Source organism: Pristiophorus japonicus, chromosome 15 (assembly GCF_044704955.1).
Source record: "Pristiophorus japonicus isolate sPriJap1 chromosome 15, sPriJap1.hap1, whole genome shotgun sequence".
Classification (NCBI taxonomy): domain Eukaryota; kingdom Metazoa; phylum Chordata; class Chondrichthyes; family Pristiophoridae; genus Pristiophorus; species Pristiophorus japonicus.
This window is the reverse complement of record NC_091991.1, coordinates 168,197,702-168,209,977: the sequence shown is the minus strand read 5'-3', so window position 1 is coordinate 168,209,977 and position 12,276 is coordinate 168,197,702. Positions and strand designations below refer to the sequence as shown.

Here is a 12,276-nt window from a genome sequence, read left to right as displayed (position 1 = left end):
GCTGATTGTGGGAGCTTGCTTTGCGCAAATTGGCTGCCGCATTTCCTACATCACATCAATGACTACACTTTAATAGTACATCATTGGTTTTAAGTTGCTTTGGGATGTCCGCTGGTCATGAAAGGCGAACTATAAATGCAAGTCTTTCTTTTTTTGTCTTGTCCTGTCTTGGTTGAGTCGACATATGCAGTCTAGCTGTACGCCGCCAACTTTATAAGCAACGAGGTCACTGGGCGAGTGCAACAGTGAAATTACTAATTCAAATTCTTCAGTTCATGTTTGAAAGACTTGCATTTATATAGTGCCTTTCATGACCTAGGGATGTCCCAAAGCGCTTTACAGCCAATGAAATACTGCTTGAAGTGTAGTCACTGTTGTAATGTGGGAAACACAGCAGCCAATTTGTGCACAGCAAGCTCCCACAAACAGCAATGTGATAATGGCCAGATAATTTATTTTTTAGTGATGTTGATTGAGGGATGAATATTGGCAAGGACACCATGGAAAACTCCCCTGCTCTTCTTCAAAATAGTGCCATGGGATCTTTTAAGTCCATGCGAGAGAGCAGACGGGGCTTTGGTTTAATGTCTCATCTGAAAGACGGCATGTCTAGCTGTACGCCGCCAACTGGAGTGTCAGCCTGGATTTTTGTGCTCAAGTCTGTAGAGTGGGGTTTGAAGCCACAACCGTCTGACTCAGAGGCGAGGATTACATAGGATATACGGCACAGAAATTGGCCATTCGGCCCAACCAGTCCATGCCGGCGTTTATATGCCACTTGAGCCTCCTCTCGTCTTTCGTCAGCGAACTCTATCAGCATAACCCTCTATTCCCTTCTCCCGCATATGCTTGTCTAACTGCCCCTTAAATGCGTCTAGACTATTCGCTTCAACCAGTTCCTGTGGTAGCGAGTTCCACATTCTCACCACTCTCTGGGTAAAGAAGTTACCCTTGCTTTTTATCTTGCAGCCAGCTAGCTATCCATTCTGCCACTTGTCTCCTGACTCTGCATTCTCTGACCTTACTCATTAGTCTATTATATGGTCCCTAATCAAAGGCCTTTTGAAAATCTAGATAAATTACATCTAATGCATTACTCTCTCCGTCATTTCTTCAAAAAATTCAACAAGGCGCTACCCACTGCGTCCAGTGAGCTTAGGAACATAGGAACAGGAGTAGGCCATTCAGCCCCTTGAACCATCCAATGAGATCTGATCTAACTCCATATCCTTTGGCCCATATCTCTTAATACCTTTGGTTAACAAAAGCTATCAATCTCAGAATAAAATTAACAATTGATCTAGCATCAATTGCCATTTGCGGAAGAGAGTTCAAAACTTCTACCACCCTTTGGGTGTAGAAGTGTTTCCCAATTTCACTCCTGGAAGGTCTGGCTCTAATTTTTAGACTATGTCCTCCCCCGCTCTGCAACCCCCACTAGTCCTAGAATCCCCAACCAGTGGAAATAGTTTCTCTCTATCTACCCACTCTGTTCCCCTTAATATCCTGAAATCTTCGATCAGATAAAGAAGAGACTTGTATTTATATAGCGCCTTTCACGATCACCGGACGACTCAAAGCGCTTTATAGCCAATTAAGTACTTTGGGAATGTAGTCACTGTTATAAAGTGTTGTTACTGTTGTAATGTAGGAAACCTGAACCTCTCTGACTCTCTCCCCCTTTAAGATGCTCCTTAAAACCTAACTCCCACCTGTCCTAATATCTCCTTATGTGGCTCAGTATCAAATTCTGTTAATGCTGAAACAACAACTAGTACTTTCCGTTTTTATTTCAGATTCCAGCATCCGCAGTATTTTGCTTTTGTGCATCTTAAAAATGTATTCAATGACAGCTCTCTCGAGTACAGATTGATATATAGAATTATTTAGACATAATTGTTCTCGGCAGTGTTGGAGGCAAAGCAAGCGCTTTACATGGAGCTTCGAAACGGCAAGCGAGCCCCAGATGGGCAGAGGAAATATTTCAAGGACACCCTCAAAACCTCCTCGATAAAGTGCAACATCCCCACCGACTCCTGGGAATCCCTGGCCCACAACCGCCCAAAGTGGAGGAAGAGCATCCGGGAGGGCGCTGAGCACCTCGAGTCTCGTTGCTGAGAACAAACAAAAACCAGGCGTAGACAGCGAAAGGAGCGTGCGTCAACCCAGGCTCTCCACCCCTCCCTTTCCTTCAGCCGCTGTCTGCCCCACCTGTGACAAAGACTGTAATTTCCGCATCGGACTCCTCAGTCACCCGAGGACTCACTTTTAGAGTGGAAGCAAGTCATCCTTGATTTCGAGGGACTGCCTATGCTGATGATGGAGCTTGAAGTAGAGCGCTTGTTTCGGGAGTCAAGGGTCAGGCGTGTGGACAATGTGGCCCACCCATTGGAGCTGGTCAAGCATGGTCAATGCTTTGAAGCTGGGGATATTGGCCTGAGCGAGAACATTGACGTTGGTGCACCTATCTTGCCAATCGATTTGCAGGATCTTGCAGGGGCAGCGCTGGTGGTACTTCTCCAGTGCTTTGAGGTGCCTGCTATACATAGTCCATATCTCTGAGACAAATAGGAGGACGGGTATCATAAAATCATAGAAGTTTACAGCACAGAAGGAGGCCATTTCAGCCGATCGTGTCCGCGCCGGTCAACAAGAGTCTATCCAGCCTAATCCCACTTTCCAGCTCGAGCTCCGTAACCCTGCAGCTTACGGTACTTCAGGTACACATCCAAGTACTTTTTAAATGCACTGAGGGTTTCTGCCTCTACCACCCTTTCAGGCAGTGAGTTCCAGACCCCCACAACCCTCAGTATGAAGAAATTTCCCCTCAAATCCCCTCTAATCCTTCTACCAATTACTTTAAATTTATGCCCCTTGGTTGTTGACCTCTCTGCTAAGGGAAATAGGCCCTTTCTATTCACTATACTTCCGCACCTCATAATTTTATGCACCTGAATGAAGTCTCCCCTCAGCCTCCTCTGTTCCAAGGAAAAGAAACCTAGCCTATCGAATCTGTCCTCATAGCTAAGATTCTCCACTCCCGGCAACATCCTCGTAAATCTCCTCTGTACCCTCTCCAGTGCAATCATGTCCTTCCTGTAATGCGGTGACCAGAACTGCACGCAGTATTCTAGCTGTGGCCTAACCAGTGTTTTATACAGTTCAAACATAACCTCCCTGCTCTTGTATTCTATGTCTCGGCTAATAAAGGCAAGCCTTCCGTAAGCCTTCTTCACCACCTTATCCACTTGGCCTGCTACCTTCAGGGATCTTTGTTCCTCTACACTTCTCAGTATCTTACCATTTAATGTATATTCCCTTTCCTTGTTAGCCCTCCCCAAATGCATTACCTCACACTTCTCTGGATTGAATTACATTTGCCACTGTTCTGCCACCTGACCAGTTGATTGATATCTTCCTGCAGTCCGCAGCTTTCTTCATTATCAACCACACAGCCGATTTTTGTATCATCTGCAAACTTCTTAATCATACCCCCTATATTCAAGTCTAGATCATTGATGTATACAGGTGCAGCGTCCCAAATCCGGAACCCTTGGGACCAAGGCCAATCCGAATTCTGCGTTTTTCCGGACTTTGGAACGTCTTTTTGACGTCACGAATCCGGAAACACCCGAGCCCAGGTTCGGGTATTTCCAGATTTCACAATGTGAGAAAGGGTGGGGTGGGGTGCTCGCCAAGGAGCTGTTCGGGTCGCCGGCCCCATCGATGAGGTCGTCGGATGGGCCCCGCCGCCGAGGAGCTGTTCAGGTGGGCCCCACCACCGAGGAAGTGTTCGGGCGGGGCCCTGCCGCCGAGAAAGTGTCCGGGCGGGGCCCTGCCGCCGAGGAAACATAGAAATATAGAAATTTACAGCGCAGAAGGAGACCATTTCGGCCCATCGTGTCCGCTCCGGCCGACAAAGAGCCGCACAGCCCTTGGTCAGCAGCACTAAAGGTTACATATAAACCTATGAACAATGACGGAAATAAGAAACATAAGAAACATAAGAATTAGGAACAGGAGTATGCCATCTAGCCCCTCGAGCCTGCTCCGCCATTCAATAAGATCATGGTTGATCTGGCCGTGGACTCAGCTCCACTTACCCGCCCTCTCCCCGTAACCCTTAATTCCCTTATCGGTTAAAAATCTATCTATCTGTGACTTGAATACATTCAATGAGCTAGCCTCAACTGCTTCCTGGGCAGAGAATTCCACAGATTCACAACCCTCTGGGAGAAGAAATTCCCTCTCAACTCGGTTTTAAATTGGCTCCCCAATATTTTGAGGCTGTGCCCCCTAGTTCTAGTCTCCCTTACCAGTGGAAACAACCTCTCTGCCTCTATCTTGTCTATCCCTTTCATGATTTTAAATGTTTCTATAAGATCACCCCTCATCCTTCTGAACTCCAACGAGTAAAGACCCAGTCTACGCAATCTATCATAAGGTAACCCCCTCATCTCCAGAATCAGCCTAGTGAATCGTCTCTGTATCCCCTCCAAAGCCAGTATATCCTTCCTTAAGTAAGGTGACCAAAACTGCACGCAGTACTCCAGGTGCGGCCTTACCAATACCCTACACAGTTGCAGCAGGACCTCCCTGCTTTTGTACTCCATCCCTCTCGCAATGAAGGCCAACATTCCATTCGCCTTCCTGCTGCACCTGCAAACTAACTTTTTGGGATTCATGCACAAGGACCCCCAGGTCCCTCTGTACCTCATCATGTTGTAATTTCTCTCCATTCAAATAATATTCCCTTTTACTGTTTTTTTCCCCCAAGGTGGATGACCTCACATCTCTAATCTCTCCTGTTTCATGCACAAGGACCCCCAGGTCCCTCTGTACCTCATCATGTTGTAATTTCTCTCCATTCAAATAATATTCCCTTTTACTGTTTTTTTCCCCCAAGGTGGATGACCTCACATCTCTAATCTCTCCTGTCTTCCAACCTATCACAGACCTTCCCTTTTGTTCTTTCTTCCCCCTCCCCCTTTTAGTGCTCTTTCCAAACACTCTCCAGTTCTGACGAAAGTTCATCGACCCGAAACGTTAACTCTGCTTCCTCTCCACAGATGCTGCCTGACCTGCTGAGATTTCCAGCATTTTTGTTTTTAATTCCAGTTTCCAGCATCTGCAGTATTTTGCTTTTGATGAGATCACAACTTAATATTTCCTGAAAATCAAGTTTAACCTTACTAGATTTAGAATCTATTCAAAAAATATGACCTCAATGAGGCTGTATTGTTGAGGTTCTACCTTTGTTAATTAAAAAAGTGATCTTCCCGCTCCCTTGATCCCCATGGAAAAGGTGCTGACAAATAGAACTCATTATATTTTATAAAGCTAATTTGAATGGAAACTAGCATCTATATTATAAAAATGGTCTAGAGTACCCAGGTGACTACATATTAGGAAATAAAATATCAGAAGCGAGGCAGACATGCTCCCCAACCCACCAATGTTCCACTTTATCCCAGTCCATTCTAGCTGCTCCCTCCCAAACCTGACCTTCAGATATTCTCTAACAGGCTATGTTGCAGTGGCTCTGATGTGCCAATATGGCTCTGAATACATCCCAGGAGTGACAAAGTGGGAGTGGGAGTTGGAAGTAAAGGGGAGGGGAGTGGGGGGGGGGAGAAAGAGAAAACAATGAGAAGGAAGGGTTCAGGCGTGGCCACCAAGGAGGAGGCCCAAGGTTGGGCAGCGGCAGGACCTTGAGGTCGGCGGGTCCAGATTCTGTAACATTTTACGGATACTGGACGACCCTGCCACCAATCGGTCCAGAGTCCGGAACACTCCACATTCCGTAACTCCGGATTTTGGATGCTGCACCTGCGCCACAAAAAGCAAGGAACCCAGCACTCAGCCCAGCGGAACTCCACTGAAGAAATCTTTCCAGCCACAAAAACACCCATCAACCCTTACCCTTTGCTTCCTGCCTCTGAGCCAATTTTGGTTCCAACTTGCCACTTTGCCCTGGCTCCCATGGGCTTTTACTTCAGTGACCAGTCTGCCACGTGGGACCTTATGGAAAGCCTTGCTAAAATCCATATACACTACATTGTACACACTACCCTCATCGACCCTCCTGGTTACCTCCTCGAAAAATTCAATCAAGTTAGCCAGCCACGACCTTCCCTTAACAAATCCATGCTGACTGTCCCTGATTAAGTCATGTCTTTCTAAATGAAGACGCAGTATCACAAACAGCAATGTGATAATGACCAGATAATCTGGGTTTTTTGTTGTGTTGATTTTGCTGCTACATCCTTATCTACATAGAATTATTTAGACACAATTGTTGTTGGAGGAGACTCCAGCCCGGGTTTTCTCTCACTCTCTCTCTGTCTCCCCCCCGCCCCTCCCCCGGCTTGTTATGACTTCTCTAACCGGAGTCACTCGGCGCTCCTCACCCGCCGATTGCAGGCTGCGGCTGGTCGCCTTCACTTGCTAGGCCCCGGGATACCCCCCTTCCCTCACCGAGCCAGCCCGCTCTCCTCAGCCCCTCCACACACACATACACACGCCACACACACACACCCCCACCTCCCCCCCGCCACCGCGACATGCAGGCGGCCTTCTTCCCCTCCGACAGCGAAGGCGACGACACGGGAGCCCGCGCGCTGCTGGCTCTCAAATCGGCCCCGTGCAGCCCGAGCCGGCTGAGCGGCCAGCTGCAGTCCGGCGCCGTGCGCTGGCAGCTCGGCCTCGCCCCGCCCGGCGCCGCGCTCGCCAAGCTCGAGGGCCGCGACTTCGAGTACCTGATGCGGCAGGAGTCGGTGACCGTCGGCCGCAACTCCAGCCAGGGACCCGTGGACGTCAACATGGGCCACTCGAGCTTCATCTCCCGCCGCCACCTGCAGATCGCCTTCCAGGAGCCGCACTTCTACCTGAGGTGCCTCGGCAAGAACGGCGTCTTCGTGGACGGCGCCTTCCAGAGGAGAGGGGCGCCGCCGCTGCTGCTCCCCCGACAGTGAGTACCGCCGGCAACAACCGAAAAGCGGACGCCGGCTTCTTTTTATATTAAATTTTTTTTTTTGAGGCCTACACCGGGCTGGGAGTTGAAGCCGAAGCCGGCCTTCGTCGTTGCGTCAGCCGGCTGCTCAGCCACTAGAGGGCGGAGACTTCCACCTGGCGTGTAGGCCGCAACCACCTAATGTAAACACACCGGCCAGACAGCGTGTCAGAGCCCAAGTTTGGAGAAAGAGGCAGGGCTGTGTGGCTGGCAGGAGAAATCCACACATGGGATTGTATTAAATCTTGCATTTTATAATGCTGTTAGAAATCTCTATTATTATACATGTGTTGGGACACATTTATTTTTGGTTTGAAAATGTTAATTTTTTTGTTAACTCATGTCATCTTTATCTTGCATGGTTCTTCACTCTAAAAGAGCTGCATGCAACTTATATACAGCTTATTTATTTATATAAGGTTGTCAGGAAATACAGCATGACTGTCAAATGAAATAATCCAAAGATCTTCCCCTGTGCATCAATGAGAAACTAAGCAGTTTTCAGTGGAATTACAAATTGCACTTTTTTTGCTTTAAAAATACGAACTGATCTTTTTTTCTCCTTCTGACTTGTAAATCTTTATATAGGTTTTGAGTGCTGACCTTTCGTGGCTGTGTGCATCACCCTTCTGCTCGCTGACTGGATGAGTGGAAATTTTCTCCAATTGAATATTGGGGAAAACCGAAGCCATTGTTTTCGGTCACCGGCACAAACTCCGTTCTCTAGCCACTGACTCCATCCCCCTCCCCAATTTCTGTCTGAGGCTGAACCAGGCTGTTCACAAGCTTGATGTCGTATTTGACCCTGAAATGAGCTTTCGACCACATATCCGCAGCATAACTAAGACCGCCTATTTCCACCTCTAACATTGCCCGTCTCCATCCTTGCCTCAGCTCCTCCGCTGCTGAAGTCCTTATCCATGCCTTTGTTACCTCTAGACAATGGCCTCCCACATTGTACCCTATGTAAACTAGAGGTGATCCAAAACTTGGCAGCCTGTGCCCTAACTCGCACCAAGTCCTGCCGACCCATCACCATTATGCTCGCTGACCTACATTGGTTTCCGGTTAAGCAACACCTCAATTTCAAAATTCTCATCCTTATTTTCAAATCCCTTTGTGGCCTCTCCCCTCTCTATCTCTGTAATCTCCTCCAGCCCCACAACCCCCTGAAATGTCTGCGCTCCTCTAATTCTGCCCTTTTGAGCATCCCTGATTATAATCGCCCAACCATTGGTGACCGTGCCTTCTGTTACCCAGGCCCCAAGCTCTGGAACTCCCTGCCTAAACCGCTCTGCCTCTCTACCTGTCTTTCCTCCTTCAAGACGCTTCTTGAAATCTACTTCTTTGACCAAGCTTTTGGTCACCTGCGCTAATTTCTACTTGTGCGGCTCGGTGTCAAATTTTTAATCTCATAATACTCCTGTGAAGTGCCTTGGGACGCTTCACTATGTTAAAGGCGCTATATAAATACAAGTTGTTGTGTGTGTATTGAATAAATAGGTTTAAACAAGAGAAGCCATTCGACCCCCCCTCCTTCACTCCAGGGGGAAAAACCTTGCATTTATATAGTGCCTTTCATGACCTCTGGACGTTCGAAAGTGCTCCACAGTCAATGAACTATTTTTGATGTATAGATACTGTTGCGCTGCTAATTGTCGCACAGCAAGGCCATGCAAACTGCAACTAGATAAGTAACCAGATAATCTGTTTTTAATGGTGTTGGTTGAAGGGGAAATATTGGCCAGGACATGGAAAATTTCCCATTTCTTTGAATAGTGCCATAGGACCTTTTTTATATCCATCTGAGAGGGCAGGCGCATCTGAAAGACAGCAGCCCTGACAGTACAATGCTCGCTCAAATCAGCCAACACTAGATAGTGTGCTCAAGATCCTGGAGTGAGATTTGAATCCACTGAGCCAAGACTGACAGAAGAGTACAGGAGGCAGGCGACAATGCTAAATAACTTGTACAAAAGCAAGCAACAACTCATTTGTCTTGGAAATCCATACCCTTATAATAAGTGCACATTGTTTAGAAATTATGTATGGTAAACACACTTTGCAAACTGTAATCAAATGTGTTTCCATTTTAGTGCCTAGAGGATGTTTAATTCTAATGGCCTGTTTTTCTTTCCATTTTTTGAAAATGGAAGAAGGGATTTCTTTTAATTATAATTTTAGTCTGCTGAAGTGGCATGGAGCTGGTATTACAGCTAAATGTGCCACTTCAGTAACTTGAAGGAGCACCATGCTTTGATTTTAAAGTGTGGCTACATTGTACCTTCGAGTCTCTGGAGACAGATTGCCAGGATCATCGTACAGTTCAAACAGCTCTTAACAGCATTAGCGGTGCCACTTAGAAAGGACACTTGTTAGTGAGTCCAACAGTAAAACCAGTGTAATACTTTTGCTGATTTTTAACTCCACTTCGTTGATATCCTCCCCTTAACACATGCTAGTCATGTGAATGGTTTCCATTTCCCAATAGGTGAAATATTTCTGAAAATATTCATGACATTTCTTAGAATTTGATTGAGGGCCTTTCCCTTGTCAGCCTTGGTCGCTTTTGACTACTGATTTAGCATCTGTACTGCCATGCACACAACATTGACTTCTGCCCCCCCCCCCCCCCCCCCCCTGCAGTAAGCCATATTAGAATTTTTACCAGATTTATAAGTGATTTCCTTTCGTCACATGCTTGTGTTTACTGGTATTTTTATAGTTGGGATAATCCTGCTGTGATAAATGTAAACATGCTGCAGACTGCTAATGGGGTGTGATTTTAAAGAGAGTAGGCTCTCGTGTGGGATTGCATCCTCCCGTGCTTCCATTTTATTTCTTTTCAGATTCTTCACACATGCATCTGTGGGGGTGGCAGGTGGCCTTCTCCTAGGATGCTGCCACTGTCATTCTCAGCTGGTTTTCAGGGGACTTGCAAGATTATCCTGGTGAAGATCCTCATTTTTTTTTTTGTGTCAACAGTTCCCTTTCCCCATGGGTAGATATGTAGTCTTCACTTGTCACCTTTCTACAGTGCAGCAAGTAAGGTCAGGGACTCCAGAACAGCAATGCCACCATTCTGTGGTGCCAGAGGTTCGTGTTCCAGTGCTTTGTGCCACTTCTTTAAAAAAAACATTTGCTCGGCTTTAAAAAAATAAACACAAACCTGATCCTACCAAACTTGGCAATTTCATTTTTCAGTAAGATTTGTATATCTGCATATTTTCTTCTGATGAGTTGCAGAGCTGCCTTCATTGCTGTCCATTCATATATCGCACCGACTGTAGTGTTTCAAGACGAAGGCAACTCCATCTCCAGGGCAACTACGGATGGGCAAGAAATATCGGCCTTGCCAGCGATTCCCACATCCCCAATTTTTTTTAATGGAAATTTTCTGTTTCCTGCTTTTCTAGTTTTAGCTTCCGGTGATTCTAGAAAACATATTGCAAGGTATTAAATTATGATCTAACTGTTAGTTCTTCGAAATTAATAAACCTCCAATAAATGTCAGTCCTGAATTCTTCAGTGTAGATGTCATCCTTCATCAGTGATACAGAATTCACCGAAATAGGGAGTGGTAAGGTGTGATACTGTTTTGAGGCAAGTGTATGCCCAACTTTTTAGCAGCATGTAATTAAGGGGGTAGTGAGGATATCCAATTTTCATTTTTGGCCGCGATGATCCTGACTCCAGTAGCACAGGCTGGCATATAACACATGGGCAAGGCGATATGAGCAGCCCTCTCGAGACACAGACCTTGAGACTCTGGCAGTTACTGTACTGAAGTGCTACTTGATATACTATTGGATCAATGATTCATTTTGAAACCAAAATTCCTGTTACCGATATTAGCAGACAAATGCTTAACACGTATGTCTGGTATTTTGTCTGGTATTTTAAACTGCACTTATTATCCATGTAAAATAAATGGGTTAACACCTGTGTTAAAATAGTGGACAAAGGAATGTATGATTATCACCAACAGTTATTGTTGGGATGAAAAAGGTGCAGTGGTATAGCAGCAGGAAACTAGTATATTTTGTTAATAGATTGCGACAGTATGTACTGTTTTCTAGTTTCCTTGTTCCTTGGTTCAGTTTAGTAAAGCATATTGTCTTCTGAAGTACATATATAAAGTTTGACTCCAAAATGCTGGAAAATACACCAAATAAAATCTCACATCATTATTTTATCAGTGCATTAATGCAGACCCTCTTTCCTGAGGGAAAAAATCCTATACTTTAAATATACAGTAAAAGAAAGAGCCTTTCATTTATATAGCACCTTTCATGACCTCGGGACGTCCCAAAGTGCTTTACAGCCAATAAAGTACTTTTGGAGTGTAGTCACTGTTGTAATGTAGGAAATGCGGCAGACAATGATAATGACCAGGTAATTGTTTTTTAGTGATGTTGATTGAGGGCTAAATATTGGCCAGGACACCAGGGATAATTCTCCATATCTTCTTCAAAATAGTGTCATGGGATCTTTTACACCCACCAGAGCAGACGGAGCCTCGGTTTAACATCTCATCCGAAAGATGGCGCCTCCGACAGTGCAGCGCTCCTTCAGCACTGCACTGGGAGTGTCAGCCTAGATTATGTGCTCCAGTCTCTGGAGTGGGACTTGAACCCACAACCTTCTGACTCTGTAACGAGAGTGCTGCCCACTGAGCTACGGCTGACACCATTTCTAAAATTGCCAGTAAATCACTGCATGGAGGGAGTTGTAGAAAAGCGCAGGGATTTTGAAATTGTTGTATTGGAAGGTTGTAAGGAGACTTTGGGCAGGATAGGATGGAAATGTTGCCGCTTTGGACGGGCTGGAATTTGTGAAGGACGGAACCGAAGAGACTGGGAAGGAGCATCGAAGTAATTTGGTGCATCTCAATGGTACCTTGATTTTAAATGACAACTCAAGATTGATTTTCTACCTTACCACAGTGACTACACTTTAAAAAGTTCTTCATTGGTTGTAAGGCGCTTTGGGGCGTGCTGAGGTCATGAAAGGTGCTATATAAATGCAAGTCGTTCTAGATCATTTCTAGGTTCAGATGACATTAGTTGTGGGTTATGGCAGGAGGCTGGAGCTTTTAATTCTGTGTGGGTGGAGCCTCGATGGGTCACGTACATTGTTTGAATGAACATTTCTGTTAGTTTGCATAAATACCAAGTTACTAACAGCTTTTGGTGTTCTGATTCTGGATTTTACCACCCAGACAGACAATAATGCTAAGAACAGCCCCATTCAAACCTTCAGTT

At 45.8% G+C, this 12,276-nt stretch overlaps 1 protein-coding gene and 1 long non-coding RNA gene across 3 annotated transcripts in view; one reads left to right on the top strand and one right to left on the bottom strand.

The window, feature by feature from the left end:
• Window positions 1–7,080, bottom strand: part of LOC139281234 (uncharacterized) — an 83,584-nt gene extending 76,504 nt beyond the window's left edge. The window contains exon 1 of the long non-coding RNA XR_011596851.1: window positions 6,759–7,080. This is a non-coding gene — a long non-coding RNA (uncharacterized lncRNA). The remainder of the gene's footprint in view (window positions 1–6,758) is intronic.
• foxk1 (forkhead box K1) overlaps window positions 6,381–12,276 on the top strand; it is a 121,461-nt gene continuing 115,565 nt past the window's right edge. For both annotated transcript variants that reach the window (XM_070901288.1, XM_070901287.1), the window contains exon 1: window positions 6,381–6,970. In XM_070901288.1, the coding sequence (XP_070757389.1) occupies window positions 6,564–6,970 (407 nt within the window). In that variant the 5' untranslated portion in view covers window positions 6,381–6,563. The remainder of the gene's footprint in view (window positions 6,971–12,276) is intronic.